The sequence below is a fragment of the Diadema antillarum genome, unplaced genomic scaffold (genome assembly GCF_040938485.1).
Source record: "Diadema antillarum isolate AM-2024a unplaced genomic scaffold, OU_Dant_1.0 seq00001426_RagTag, whole genome shotgun sequence".
In the NCBI taxonomy this organism is placed as follows: Eukaryota; Metazoa; Echinodermata; class Echinoidea; order Diadematoida; family Diadematidae; genus Diadema; species Diadema antillarum.
This window is the reverse complement of record NW_027272178.1, coordinates 384,312-398,246: the sequence shown is the minus strand read 5'-3', so window position 1 is coordinate 398,246 and position 13,935 is coordinate 384,312. Positions and strand designations below refer to the sequence as shown.

The 13,935-nt window shown below is 39.1% G+C and overlaps 1 protein-coding gene across 2 annotated transcripts; it reads left to right on the top strand.

Annotated features, from left to right (window-relative positions):
• Positions 1 to 1,519: 1,519 nt before the first annotated feature.
• Positions 1,520 to 13,573, top strand: LOC139709313 (uncharacterized). Of its 2 annotated transcripts, none has more exons than XM_071621265.1 (4): positions 1,520 to 1,708; positions 8,428 to 8,669; positions 10,009 to 10,103; positions 11,608 to 13,572. In XM_071621265.1, the coding sequence occupies exons 2-4, from the start codon at positions 8,460 to 8,462 to the stop codon at positions 11,765 to 11,767; spliced, it is 465 nt and encodes a 154-aa protein (XP_071477366.1). In that variant the 5' UTR covers positions 1,520 to 1,708; positions 8,428 to 8,459; the 3' UTR covers positions 11,768 to 13,572. The 2 variants fall into 2 exon arrangements, with proteins under 2 accessions (XP_071477366.1, XP_071477367.1); XM_071621266.1 differs by having other exon boundaries at positions 1,666 to 1,708; positions 8,431 to 8,669; positions 11,608 to 13,573.
• The last annotated feature ends 362 nt before the right edge of the window (positions 13,574 to 13,935 follow it).

The following is a 13,935-nucleotide window of genomic DNA, read 5'->3' as shown; positions in this document are numbered from 1 at the left end:
TTTTTTCTGTTCCCATTTCATTTAACAGCATTACAGTGTATAAAATGGGTGTTTCTTAGCTGAAATTTGTTGAAGGAGCAAAATACGAAGTAATTATGGTCCTGGAAAGTTTTTCTTATTATTTCCTTTGTTTTTATGTGACAAACGCATAAAACAATAGATATAATAGAGATAATTGAAAACAATAATATTTTCTAAAGATTGCCCTTATATTTTGAGTTATTTTGATTCCTTCACCCAAGTTATGCCTCTAATATCATTAGTTTATCTTATTATCAATTTGCAATCTCAAAATTCCAGTATAATGCAAATATGAAATGTCATAACTATACATGTACCCATCCCAAACATTTCATCTCAGGTCTCATAATGTATCACTATGTTGATATGAATAGCGCCCCCATGTGGTGACCTTGAGAAATTTCAACCATAACAAATAATAAAATTCCACTTGCTTATCATTTGTAGCAAATATGAAAATGATTGGTCTATAATAAGACATATATAATGGGGATAAAGAAATTATACAGAAAAATCATGTTTTTAGCATATTTCCTATGTATTTCTTTATATTTTGGTTAATAGCGCCCTCCATGGGTGACCTTGTGAAAATTCAAATGTACGATCATGTAGAGTATGAGTTACTCTACCCACATGCCAAATATGACGATGATACATCAAATAATAAAAAAGTTATATAGGGGGGGGCACAATGTGCCCCCCCCCCCCCCCCCCTTGGGCCAGCGAGGGGTCAAAATAGCTTGGGCTTAATAGGGTTAATGCATACATAATAATGGTACTAAATAGGATGGTATTTGATGGTTCCTTATGACGTGCGAAACAGATTTGTCTATTGTCTGTACACAGCTATAGACTTGTAAATTTATGTCATTATCATTTTGTTATACTATACTTTTGTTCCTTGGACAACTTGCTAAGTACAATAATATTGTATTTAGCATACAGTTTAGTGAAAGTTTACGAAACTGCATACTCTGATTTCTTCTTTTATTTTGACAGCAATAATCTATCATATCAATATTCAGGAATTATGTCCTTTAGACAGCCGCCCCATTATTTTTCTGTGTATACAAAACCTGTGTCTATTTGAATGTGTAAAAATGATTGATTGTTGGCTTTGTTCAACGTGGATGGAATGAAAGAATATGTTCCCCCAACCTACACCCTTCTCTCTCTCCCTCCCTCTCTACTCTCTCTCTATAAAAAAAAGTCAAGCAACACAGTCTTGCGCCTTTGGGACGCTAACCCCCAAGCGCACACGCTAAAACCATAAGCGCACTGTACGCTGGGTAACGACATGGCGTCCAGTTTATGAGTTGGCCAGACTCTCAAAGCCACAGGAACCACAAGCCCATATTTTGTTGAGATACCGCTCAAAGTTCAGGCTTTGGTACCGCGTTAATGGCGTCGAGACAAATGGCGTCGAGACAAAATTTCTTCAGTAGATGTACTCCGTTCAACTGGCATGCACGCACAACAATGTAACCACGTCAAGCAGCGGACCTGCTATTTTTGTGCGGGGAATTCCCAAGCAATTCGATGCTTCCAGTGCAGCTGATATTGTAACTCGCGTACACGTCGTTAAACAAATTGTATCAACGCCTGTGAAAGATTGTTACGATTATTGTGTCTGGACACTACTTTCGAAGGAACCAATACCTGTGTCGGAAGGCATCTTTAGGGAAAGGTAAGAATGAATTGCGTAATATTTGCTTTCTTCATAAAGTTAGAATTAACTTCTGGATTTTTTAATCTATTTCACGAGTAAGCCCCTTTTTGGTCTATTCTACCCCGCCTAGATAACCATAAAAGCCGTGTCACACCTTTCCGGGCAAGCCTTGCGTGCGACTTATGAAGAACAATTTTTACTACCCGGAGGTCCCCGGAATGAGCCGCACATGACAGTACCTAGCGCGTATCTCACCCGTAGTCACCCGGAGGTGTGCACGCAAATCTTTTTACCCGCAACCATGTTTAGACCCTGTCACACCTTTCCGGGCAAGCTACTCGAGCTTGTTAGGTGTAGGGATTTTCTAGCATAACGGACATTCCTGAGGGCGGAAAACGATTTGAGCGAGTCAGCGCATGTGTCTTACTTGCTGGACGTGTTCTACTTAAATTCTACTTGCGGGTATAATGTGTGACCTTTGTACCAGTCGCGTGGGGGCTGACAACTCAGTGAAGGAATTCCTCTGAAGGAATGGCAGAAGTCCCACGGAATGTCATTATCTTGGCTGCATACGGGGACTGCGAAGTACCTGCGTGGGAGTTGCATGCGAAGTGCTGCCGCTAAGGGCCTCCTACTGGCGTTTTGCGTGGACCTCTCCGGGTATCCCCGCGACTCATCCGGAAAAAGTTTTGGTCGTGCTCAAAACTTGGCTGCTGTGAAATCGGACTTGCGTGAGCACCTCCGGGCAACTACAGGCGAGATACGCGCTAGGTACTGTCAGGTGCGGACCAACTGCGGAGAGCTCCGGGTAGCAAATTTGTTTCCCCGCAAGTCAAGCCGCAAAACTTCCCAAGATACGGTATGACAAGGCCTTGAGCATGCTCAACTTGAGCATGCTCAAAACTTGTTCCGAGTGAGTCGTGGAGGTTCGCTCGCAGAGGTACACGCAGAACACCAGTAGGAGACCCTTACCGGCAGGTACTTCTCAGTACCCATAAGTCGCTCGTAACAGAAAACGGATCGGTTTCAAAGCTCTGACGCAGGTCACACGGAATGCACGCAAGTAGAAGCTAAGTAGCACGCGTCTAGTAGGTAAGAAACGAGTGCGAAAATTGCAAATATTCTTGTTCGCCCGCGGAAAATCTTCTACGTGCTGGAAACTATCTCCTCGCCACAAGCCCGCGTAGCTTACACTCTTAGAAAAAAAGGTTCTTTTGAGCACCATTAAATGGTTCTCAGCACTGTCACAATAGCGACACCCTTTTTGGTGCTCGTGAGAACCTTTTTTAAATGGTGCTTGTCGGCACCTTTTGCAAAAGGTGCCCATTAGAACCTTTTTCCCGATGAAATGGTGCTCGTGAGTACCATTTGAAAGGTGCTCATGGGCACCTTTTTGACTAAAGATGGGCACCTTTTTGACTCTTTTCAAAAGGTGCTCATGAGAACCATTTCAGTGGAAAAGGTTCTAATGGGCACCAATATTAAAAGGTGCTGACAGGCACCATTTAAAAAGGTTCTCACAGGCTCCAAAAAAGGTGTCGCTATTGTGACAGTGCTGAGAACCATTTAATGGTGCTCAAAAGAACCTTTTTTTTTTCTTAGATTGTAGTAGCTTGTATGTGAATGGATGTCTGTGTATTTTTGGTGTGTTTCACACGCAGTGCTGGTAAGTTGCTTCACTGGCACCATTCTTAAAGGTACATTTGTACATATCTGCATTGAAAATGTGCATCACAAACTCATTTGAAATGAAATGAATTGAACTGAATTTCATCTCATCAGTCAAACATACGTACAAAACATACATATTAGCAATACATAAGCATGTCATACATTATCGTTGACACTGGAAAAAAAAAGCAAGGATAACACACCCATGCACACACAGTTTCACAAGCATGAATACAAACGTGTACTTGAAGAGTTTGTTCGAAAAAAACCGATAAGTCCATATTTGCCAAATGGAGATATTTGCGATTAAAGGTAAAGAAAAATAAAGAGAATAATAAGAAAATTTTTGCTTCTTTTGACCATAACTTCAAAAATGTACCTTTATATGCAGTGACCAATATATAATTCAAAAGGTATTATTTTGTACTTTATGACAAAGACCGTACTTCAAAATCTTCAAAAATGGACTTATCGGATTTTGCAAACTTTCACATGTACATGAAATTCACCATTACTTTTCATGAAACATCACTCAATAACTGAAAACCATAGAAATTTGCTCTTTCACAAATTCGCAGAAATGTATTTATTCACCTTAACTTTTACAATCTTAAGGTGAGGTTTGTATTTGTCATGTTATAATCTGTCAAATATTCTTAACAAAATATTTTCATTTGTTCACTATTTTTTTTTTGCCACAAAATTTGTCATTTGTGTACCGAGCAGTTCTTGAAACACCAACACACATCTCTGTACATATGATATGAAATAGCAAGAGGTGCATCAGGCTTTTGAAATACATAACAAAATTTCTAATTCTCTGTGAAATAATTCCTGCATGGATGAGATACAGTAATTGTGTCAGTCTTAAGATAGGAAGAAGTCAAGTACATTACTTAAGTAGTATGAGGAACTTTTTCCACATATTTGCTAGTTCGTTTGGTGTTTTTTTTTTCTTTTGCAGCATATTTGTCCTAAAAGCAACTACAAAGGGCAGGAAAACAATTCCATTAAACAGGACCTTTGGTATTGCCACAGAAAACATACATTACAATGTATATTGCTGGTATGATACTTGGGAGAGGATAAGCTTTACAATCCTCCACTCCACTTCACTTCACATTTATAACGTCGAGTACTTGAATTAACTTATCTTTGTTTGTATACGAGTGACCCTTTTATTTTTTTTTTTGTTCTGCAATTTGAAAGCACCATAGACATGTATCTATACAACTGCAAATACAAGAGTATCAATTCAGGTTAATCATGACCTCTGACAATTTACAGCATGTCCTACGAAAAAAAAAAAAATAACACACACACACACACTCACAAACACACAAAAGAACACATTGTTTTATAATATGAAGGATAATAATCCCAAGGGGAAAAGAGCTAGGATACCACACCCACACCGTTTCACAAGCATGAATGAACAAAATTCCTCAACCATGATTTAAAATATGTAACAATGGGAATCAATAAAAATTTACACTTTTTTAAAAGCAGAGCCATAAATTCATTAGAGTAAACTATACAATGCAGGCCTAAAGCTGAGGTTTGAATTTGCTGTCCTATAACCTGCCTATGACAATAATATGTTGTTAGCATTTGTCATTTTGTTCACCAAATTTGGCAACAGTCTTTTAAACACCACCACCACGTACATCCCGTACATGTACATTTTGTAGCTGCAAAAACAAACTGGTGACAAGAGGTGCATCAGTGCTTTGAAATTAATTACATAATCTTCAATTCTCTACACAATAGGTAATTCCTGCGTGGGTATAAATGCAATAAGTTTTACCAGCCTAGGTGCAAACTTTAAAAGTGTGCAGAAATCGACCACACAATGACTGGAGAAGTATAAAGAGCATTTTCCGTTTGTGCTTTTAAAGTTTAAAACTATGAATGACTCCACTTCTCAGATTGGCATCTGGTCTGATCTCATTACGTCTACCCCCCCCCCCCCCAAATACAGTTGATTCAAAGTTGTTGAATGCAAATTATAGTGAAACATTATCACTGGTACATTGTAAGTTGCAAATACTGTATTGGGATCATTCATAACAAAACAAATGTGACCCTCCATCACACAAACCAACAAAAAGTCGCCAGACATGAATTTTTGGTTGACGGCAGATTCTGAAAGAGCAGCTATACAATACACTATAAGTCAATGCAAACGGATTTACCTACCTTATCTACATACATATTTCTATAAGGTTTTTTCTGGCAGCATCAGTGTTTTCTCTTTAACTCAGCTCATTCTTGGCTAGCGTAGGTTTTTGGTTGATGCTGTCAACGGGCTATCCGCGCTAAAATTGTCATTCTGAAAGATGTATTCTTTTGGGCACCCAGCTCATTGTTGACTATCCCAGGGTTCTGTCTGATGCTGTCAACGGGCTATCACGGGCTGTCATTCTGATCGATGTATTGTCTTACTTAGCCACACAGCTCATTCTCGACTAGCCCAGGGTTCTGGCTGATGCTGTGGATGGGCTATCCCGGGCTCTAGATCGATGAATTCTTGTGGCCGCCCAGCTCATTCTTGGCTAGTGTTAAGCTTACGGTTCTGGCCGATGTTGTCAACGGTCTGTCACGGGCTGTCTCTCTGATCAATGTACATGTAGAGTCTACCTTGTTCCCTAACCGCACCAGCGACCCAAACACGTCCGTACTGGTTATCGTCCCGGCCGGAGAACTTGTTCCCTGGTTTCTGTGCATGTTGGTGTGTCCACTTCCCTGACATATGAATTGAAAGATACAATAAACCTACACCGCGGGAATAAAACAAAGTCATTGCTATAATTCGATAAACAGAACACGGCATTACATGACGTGACTCCTACTTAGAACAAGCCTGAAAACATACTGAAGTGATTTTGACCTAGGCCTACTGGGCGCTCCTTGTACACAGTTATATCTTTGCGTTCGGCGTCCGGGCTGTGTTTCGGAGTTATAGACTCTAATTTTAATAGGCATAAACGTTACATGCAGGCCTAACTAAGTTACTAAGTAACTTAGCCCGGCCCAGTCGCTGTAAAAACGTGACAGCCATGCTCCGCACGGCGTCTGTTCGGTCTAGCCCATTGTTATGCCAAATTTCTAATTGTAAAGTGTTAACGTTAGGTCTAACATGTTATTGTTAGATCTGGATCTACTGTACCTGGTAAACATTACACAAGATAGCAGCTTCGATCAAATTAGATCTAACATTAGGATCTAACCGTTACGTTAAAGGTTAATCACACACTGCCTTAAAACGAAAACTGAGTGATGAATCTAACTTGATTTTGTACGTACCAATGAATGTCATCTAAAAGTGAGATAAAACCACATTAAAACTAAAAATCTTACCTATTCTCCTAAATTGTGATGACTGCCATGGCGAAAATGGAATTGACATCAGTGACACGTTTCCAGTCCACTTTGACAAAATTAATGTCTAACGTTACCGGGTGCCGTTCGTTATGGGTGTGATGCATAGACCTATACTGTGTACACTTAGTATATCTGTGTCTACGTAGTCGTCTGCAGCTGCTGCATGCATAAAGGGGTATTGCGTTGGCACTCTGCCCGCCCTGTGCTATGGTGGTAAGTTTGCATGATATAGGCAGGCAGGCCAGCAGCTAGCAGCACAGGGCTACATAGCCTCGGCGCGTGCGGCGGCGGTTACATACACAAGATTCCCATGCGGTGGTGCAACAGTGCAGTACTAGTATGTGTGCGTTTACGCGTACGCATATCTGATCGAGCGCTAAAATTGGATGGTAGCAGCTGTCAGTTGGCACGCAGCCAAGAGAAGTCATTAGTCTACGATAAAAACAATATGTACTTTTTATTATCACAGCAGTAGAAACAAATACAATATTTTTTACCAATACTACATTTTTGGTGATTCTTACATCTGGCATTTGAATATACAGCAAGGGGAAAAATGAAAGTGGAACTAAAGATATTATTTGACCTGCAGGAGTACCACAAAAAAAAACTCGGGGACTGGGTCGCATACTAGCAAATGGTGACGAACGGAACCATTTCGATTGGGAACCATTTATAGGTGCTCATCGGAACCATTTTGCGAGAACCATCTGATGAGAACCATTTTGGAGCCGACGAGAACCATTTGAGAACCTTTTTTTTTCTTAGAGTGTACCCGGAAAGGTGTGACACGGCCTTAAGAACCAATGTATACCACACACCACATCTCGGAAGATAACGTGCTGTTTTAGCGTTTTCACCAACACGCAAGATAACTTGAATGGAAACATTGGTACCATGTTCTTATCTTCGTGTCATCAGCGGAAATAAAATTGAATTAGTGAGAAAATTTAAAGCCACTCGAATGTAAGAAAGTCGTTAAAAATGCTTGCTGTATAAAAAAAAAATGAACGTCCTAAAGGGATGGTATAATATTGTTTGAGGTGAGGATTCAACTTTTAACTTTTGCGAGATACTTAGAAATCACTTTATAAAATGTCAGAGAGCATACAATTCTAGTAGGAATTCAAACTTTATTCGATGCAAATCCGTTCTCAACTGGCTGAGATATAAAAAAAGTAAAAGAAAGCAATTCTAATTGATTTTGGGTCCCACCTTTTATTAGGATAGCTTTCTTTTGGATATCTCAGCAATTTCAAAAAGAATTTTCATCAACTAAACTTTGAATTCATTTTAGAAATACATTTCTTTTCACATTTCATAACAGGTTTCTCATTTAAAAAAAAAAAATCCTCAAAAAAGTTGAAAACCTGATTAGAACCTCCATCTCAACCCAAGACTGTACCATTCCTTTAATACTTAATAACCCGATGTGATAGTTTTTTAGCATTATATCATCCTTGGTTTTAAGTTGCGTTTTGCTTACCTTATGAGGGTTGAGGGTTCTTTACTTGGTCACTGAGAGCTGTTACTATCACAAGGTATTTCTTGCCCCCTAATCGATATATATGTTTTAAAAAAAAAACACCTTACATTGACTCGGAATAGTATTGACAAAATTTGGCCTGCTCTCGGGCACTTGTGCTTACGCCATTGCATCGCATCTTTGCTGAAAAAAAAAGAAGAAGAAATCTTCAGAGTTTGGGCACCAGCAATGGCAGAGGTGGAAGAGTACAGCCGATATTCCGATGCGATCAAAGACGTGATGGTTACGGAGGGCGTCTTTCCCGACGAGATTCCCGAGAGGACAGCCAGACAGGGGGTCCGTGGATTCGCAGTGGGGCGTTGTGGTGGATGCGCGCGGACCTGGAGTAGCCACCGAGCTCATGTCGTCATTGACTTAAAGAGACAGACGGTGCACAAAGTAAGCGGCAAACATCTAAAACCTCTACTCTCAAAATGCATTCCATGCTTACTTAGTTAACTTAAGCTTGTTTGCAAATTTCTGTACGTTGGGGGTACAGTCTGTCTCAACGTGCTGTTGGCATGTGGGGCAAGAAATGAATACGTCGAAATAGTAGTTGTTTTGGTACAGTAGTTGCATTGGTAACACACCAGCGAGATAAGTGTTTGGGCATCGTTAGCTGGGTGCAGTCTGCTAATTGAAGAAGATGTGAAGAAGTGAAGATGACACACAGTCACAGAGGGGGGGGGGATAAACGACACCCTGTTGATGAACGACAAGGCCTGTTGTCAGGTATGTATAGCTCACGATGAATAGTACACTCAGCAAACAGAGTAGAAGAAGTTTCATTAAAATCACTAAAACCATGAGAAAGTTTTGAAAAGAGGAGTTGAAATCATAACCTCACGACTACCAATTGGGAGTGAGGAAAGATATCATAAAACTATGTTCTCCTGCAGTTAATCTACAACCCTATACACACGAGAAATGATTGTTGCTATACTTTATTATACGACGCTACATTATTTTGATGAGAAAGGTACATCCTTTATCTATAGACGTAAAAACAACAGTTGAACGAAGCGAATCGGTAAAGGTGACAGTAGAGAGGCAACAGAGTTTGCGCAACAATTAATGGCCATACTCATTCAAATTCATGAATTTTTTTCTCCGTCGAGATGTTTTCATTGCAACTGATTAACAAATTGCCCTACATCGATGTAAATAAGTACGAGCATACTCGAGCAGGATTCGAACCTACGACCTCCTGATCTTCGGACAGGCGTCATGGCTTATCATGGTTTATCTTGGCTACTACTAAAACACTGATTAATTCAGTACTTATTTACGTCGATGTAGGGCAATTTGTCAATCAATTGCAATGAAAACATCTCGACGGAAGAATTTCATGAATTTGAATAATTACGCAGTACCCGCTGCATGCTATAAGTATTAGAACCAACACTTGCTGTCGGGCGGAAGCTCAGTGGTCTAGTAGAGATGACGCCTGTCCGGAGATCAGGAGGTCGTAGGTTCGAATCTTGCCCGAGTATGTACGCCCATGAATTTTTTATCATGGCGACTACTAACACACTGATCATTTTAGTACTTATTTACGTCGATGTACGGCAATTTGTCAATCAGTTGTGCAATTCTAAACACACATCGGAATATTAATTCTGTTCAGTCTTCCAACATCTTCAGTTGGTAATAACATAGTGTTTTGATGGGTATCCATTTATCACAGGTGTAGAAGAGTTGTCATTTTCTCAAATTTCCTTTCGTTATTCTCATACAGATCTGGAAGCAAAAGTGCAAGAAGTGTGACACGCCGATTATAATGTCCTTTAACGGTATGGAATTCCAGTCACTCGTCGAAAAGGCCATAGAGCAGTAAGTTAGCAGTGTTGTTGATCATTATTTTACACATACTTTGATACGGTCCGATGTCCCTCACTTACAACAAGCCAGCAAGCTCATAAACTTGAAAAAAAAATGTCGTTTCAAGTTCATTTACTCTTAATTTCATGCAGATAAGTTTATGTGAGCAAAATATCATACATTGTGTTGAAGTTGATAACTCTTCCCTAGACCTAAATCCATTTCGCTGAATACACTCTATCATGTAGTGACGATATTATAATGATGGTATAATCCTTCGGCTAAACTGAAAATTTGAAGGCAGTTGAATTAAAGATAGGCCTATATCATAAACAAATGGGCACAAAGCCCCCCCCCCCCCCCAAAAAAAAAAAAAATAATAATAATAATGAAAATAAAAAAATAAATAAATAAATAAACAGAAATAGATAAAAAATAAAAAATGAAAAACAAAAAACACAGAAGCCCTGATGGAACTTGGGCATAGTCATTTAACAATAGAGTTAAATGCGCTGTACTATAACCATAATTCTGAAGAAGAATTGTGAGGTTTCTTGATTTTAGTCTTATCTTTATGATCTGCATTTGTTTTTGCATGTTTTGCATTGTTTCTTTTTTCCTGGATGTATCAATGTGCCGATATGCTTATAGCTCTGAATCTAACGCATTTACTTATATCAGCTTATACTGATGAACACCAGTAGTTTAGCGCACTCAGTGTAACAAACAAATGCGCACAATGCCTGTATCAAAGAGATTATACCACAAGAGGGCGTAGTCCAGTGGGGAGCAAAGAGATTGTGGTGGGGAGGCAGCCGCGCGAGGGAGCTGCCATTTCGCGTTGTGGGAGCCGCCATTGCACGGATCCTGTACAGTTATTAATCAATAGATGGCAGCGCACTGTTTTATGCGCTCGACTTGAATATTCGGCGCAGTGACCGCGCGTTGTTTCATTGTGACGTCACAATGGTCATGTTTAAGCGTCATAATGGTGCTGATGTTGTTTGATTTTATGGCATGAGTGGGAATGTACGCGAAACAAACGTCATAATGCTCAAGTACTGTCTAGTTTACCCCCAAGTTTCCACTATTTATTTTGCGAACAACAAAAAGGTCTGGACTCTACCAAATGGTTCAAATGATATGAAATCATCGTAGAAATTAATATTTAAACAATTAACCACATGGTGATTCTAAAAATGAAAATGTGTAATGAAGAATAACATATCATTCCAGATATGATATGAGAAGATATGACTTGAACGTAGACTTAGATCCAGTGCCAGGAGCTGAGTGTGCGCTCCCTCTTCAATTTTGGACGCACTATTTGTACGCACGCGTATGGCGACTACTTACTCTATAGGTATAATCTCTTTGGCCTGTATCAAACTCATGTGTTTGACACCCCCCCCCCCCCCCCTCGAAAAAAGAATCAGCCGCTTGCACATCATACAACGTCTCGCAGTTTGCACTCCCTAGCTCACATTTTCACGACATTTTTCCCGTCAATACACAGAGAGAAAAAATACCGGAATCCGATGCTCAGGCACGATGATGACGTCGTCGACGATGATGGCGGACGTCGAGCTGGACCTCCGCATGAGAGTAGTCTCTGTGAAAAATGTGAATACGGCAAAACTCAGTGCTGGAAGAAGAGGTCTTCAACCACCAATTAGAGTGAGATATTGAGGGATATGGGAAATCGTGGAGAATAGAACAAAGCAATAGTTATCATCGTGTGTATAAAAATGTGACAGTTTTGAGACAAATCAAACAGTGTACACCATGATCCCGGAAACTTTGTTTTCTTTCTTATCTTTGCAGGAATCGCATTGAAGCGTCCGCATTCCTATGTTTTGATCAATAGCAGGGACGGAACAAGTAGCATAATCAGAATATTATGAACTCTTTAGAGGCAATCATTTTCAACAACCTTCATTTTTTCAGCTTCTTGTGCAGAATAGAACCACAGCTTAATGTTTTGCTTTCTTCTTTTCGTTCCCTAAAAAATCAAAGCAAAGCAAAGCAAAAAAAAAAAAAAAAAGGCAGCTAGACAAAAGCCATTGTAACTGGCTTCTTAAATTTTCCAGAAAGACCACATTTTGTCTAGTGCTTGATACGCAATTTTCATGATGGATCTTTACTAGTCAAACAAAACGTCTTTCAAGAATTTCTCACTATTTCAGTCGCTCATGATAGGGGACGAAACCGACGCCCACGAGTCATGCAGCCCATGAGTCATACAGCCCATAAGTTCGACACCAAGCAAACAAGGCCCACGAGACCGACACATTAAGCCCCTTGTTCTGTCTGTGTAATTCGTGGGCTCTTTTTTGATACCTAGAGTGAACTCATGGGCTTTATTTGCGTAGTTTCGAACTCATGGGCTGTATGACACATGGACCTTTTTTTTTTCCAATGTCGAACTCGTGGACTGTATGACTCGTAGATGTCGATCTCATGGGATAACCCTTTTGAAGGATAGGTGTATTTCATTTATACAGTACATAACCTGATGGTATTAAAACAATGATTTTTTTCTCTGTTAGAGAATATGCTTTTATATTAATTCTTGAATGATGCAAATTGCCTAACCATTTTTTTTTTGTTATCTTCATACATTCGATTTGATTTGGTGGACACAAACGCCATGACAAACTAACAAATACTGAGGTCTGACGGTAGTGATAGGTTAGATCGTTGGCAGCAAATAGAGAGAAAAGACTTTTTCTTTGTTTTATTGAGCTGAAAAGAGAATCTCATATTCATGTTTCAGAAACGGCTGTGTCATCTCTATACGTTGGGAATGAATCACTATCGATTCATACAATAAGTCTAGCTAAAGACCGTCGAACATTTTCCTATCATGCCTATTGTCACAGTGAAGATATGGATATGCATTTCTATGGTTCGACGTGTTCTTGTTGGGTATTTAACTCCTCGGTGTGTTCTCTGCCAGTTATTATGATCAAAATTTATCAAACATTAGAATTAGGTATACGTCTATGATTGATGTAATGATTTCATGAATCTGGGGTGTCATAGGTAAAGTCAGGTTTATGCCTCAATTCAATATCAAATATGTTAGACTCAGTGAACTTTCAAAGTGAAGTCACAGTACTTGGTTTTTCAAACCCTTTATTATACCTGTCAATAATAACACATTTGTCACAGTTTATTTTTTTTGTTGTTGTTCAACATTCTTTGCCATATCAACAAACAATGTAACATGAAAGGCCAAGGTTGTCTCCTGGATTAAACAACAGGAGGCACAAGACAAACAAAGGACAATACAGAAAAACATGTAAATGCATCTTACATAGTAAGAAACACACTCGACAAGTACCGTAACATAATCACAAACAAATTTACCAAAAAATACATTCATACACGAACAAATTAAAATATGCAATATTTGATTTGAAAACATACCTTTCTACCATAATAATGCAACTTTATCTCATTCTATTTTTTTCATCTCTTTACCTTTTACTATACAAATCGTTCTCTTCAACCTCTCTCTCTCTCTCCCTCCCTCTCTCTCTCTCTTCTCTCTCCCTACCTTCCCCTCCTATCTTTCTTATACCTTTATTTTACTCCATTTCCCATTAATTCCTTTTACACCTTCTTAATTTCTCCTCCAAAAAACTTCACTTTAACTTTCTCATTAAAATGAACAACAATCCACTAACAATATCAAATCATATAACATCAAATCTTATATAATATCTATACACTAACAATAAACTAAATCTCAAATTCTTTTTTCCTTGTATAAACCTAAACATAAAATCTTAGCACTCCACTAAAAAAAAAAACTTTACTAATAATGTAGATGAATGTA

Coding starts and splice junctions, on each gene's coding strand:
- LOC139709313 (XM_071621266.1), top strand. CDS start 8,460: ATGGCAGAGGTGGAAGAGTACAGCCGATATTCCGATGCGATCAAAGAC. Junction 8,670..10,008: donor AGAGACAGACGGTGCACAAA/GTAAGCGGCAAA, acceptor ATTCTCATACAG/ATCTGGAAGCAAAAGTGCAA. Junction 10,104..11,607: donor GTCGAAAAGGCCATAGAGCA/GTAAGTTAGCAG, acceptor GTCAATACACAG/AGAGAAAAAATACCGGAATC.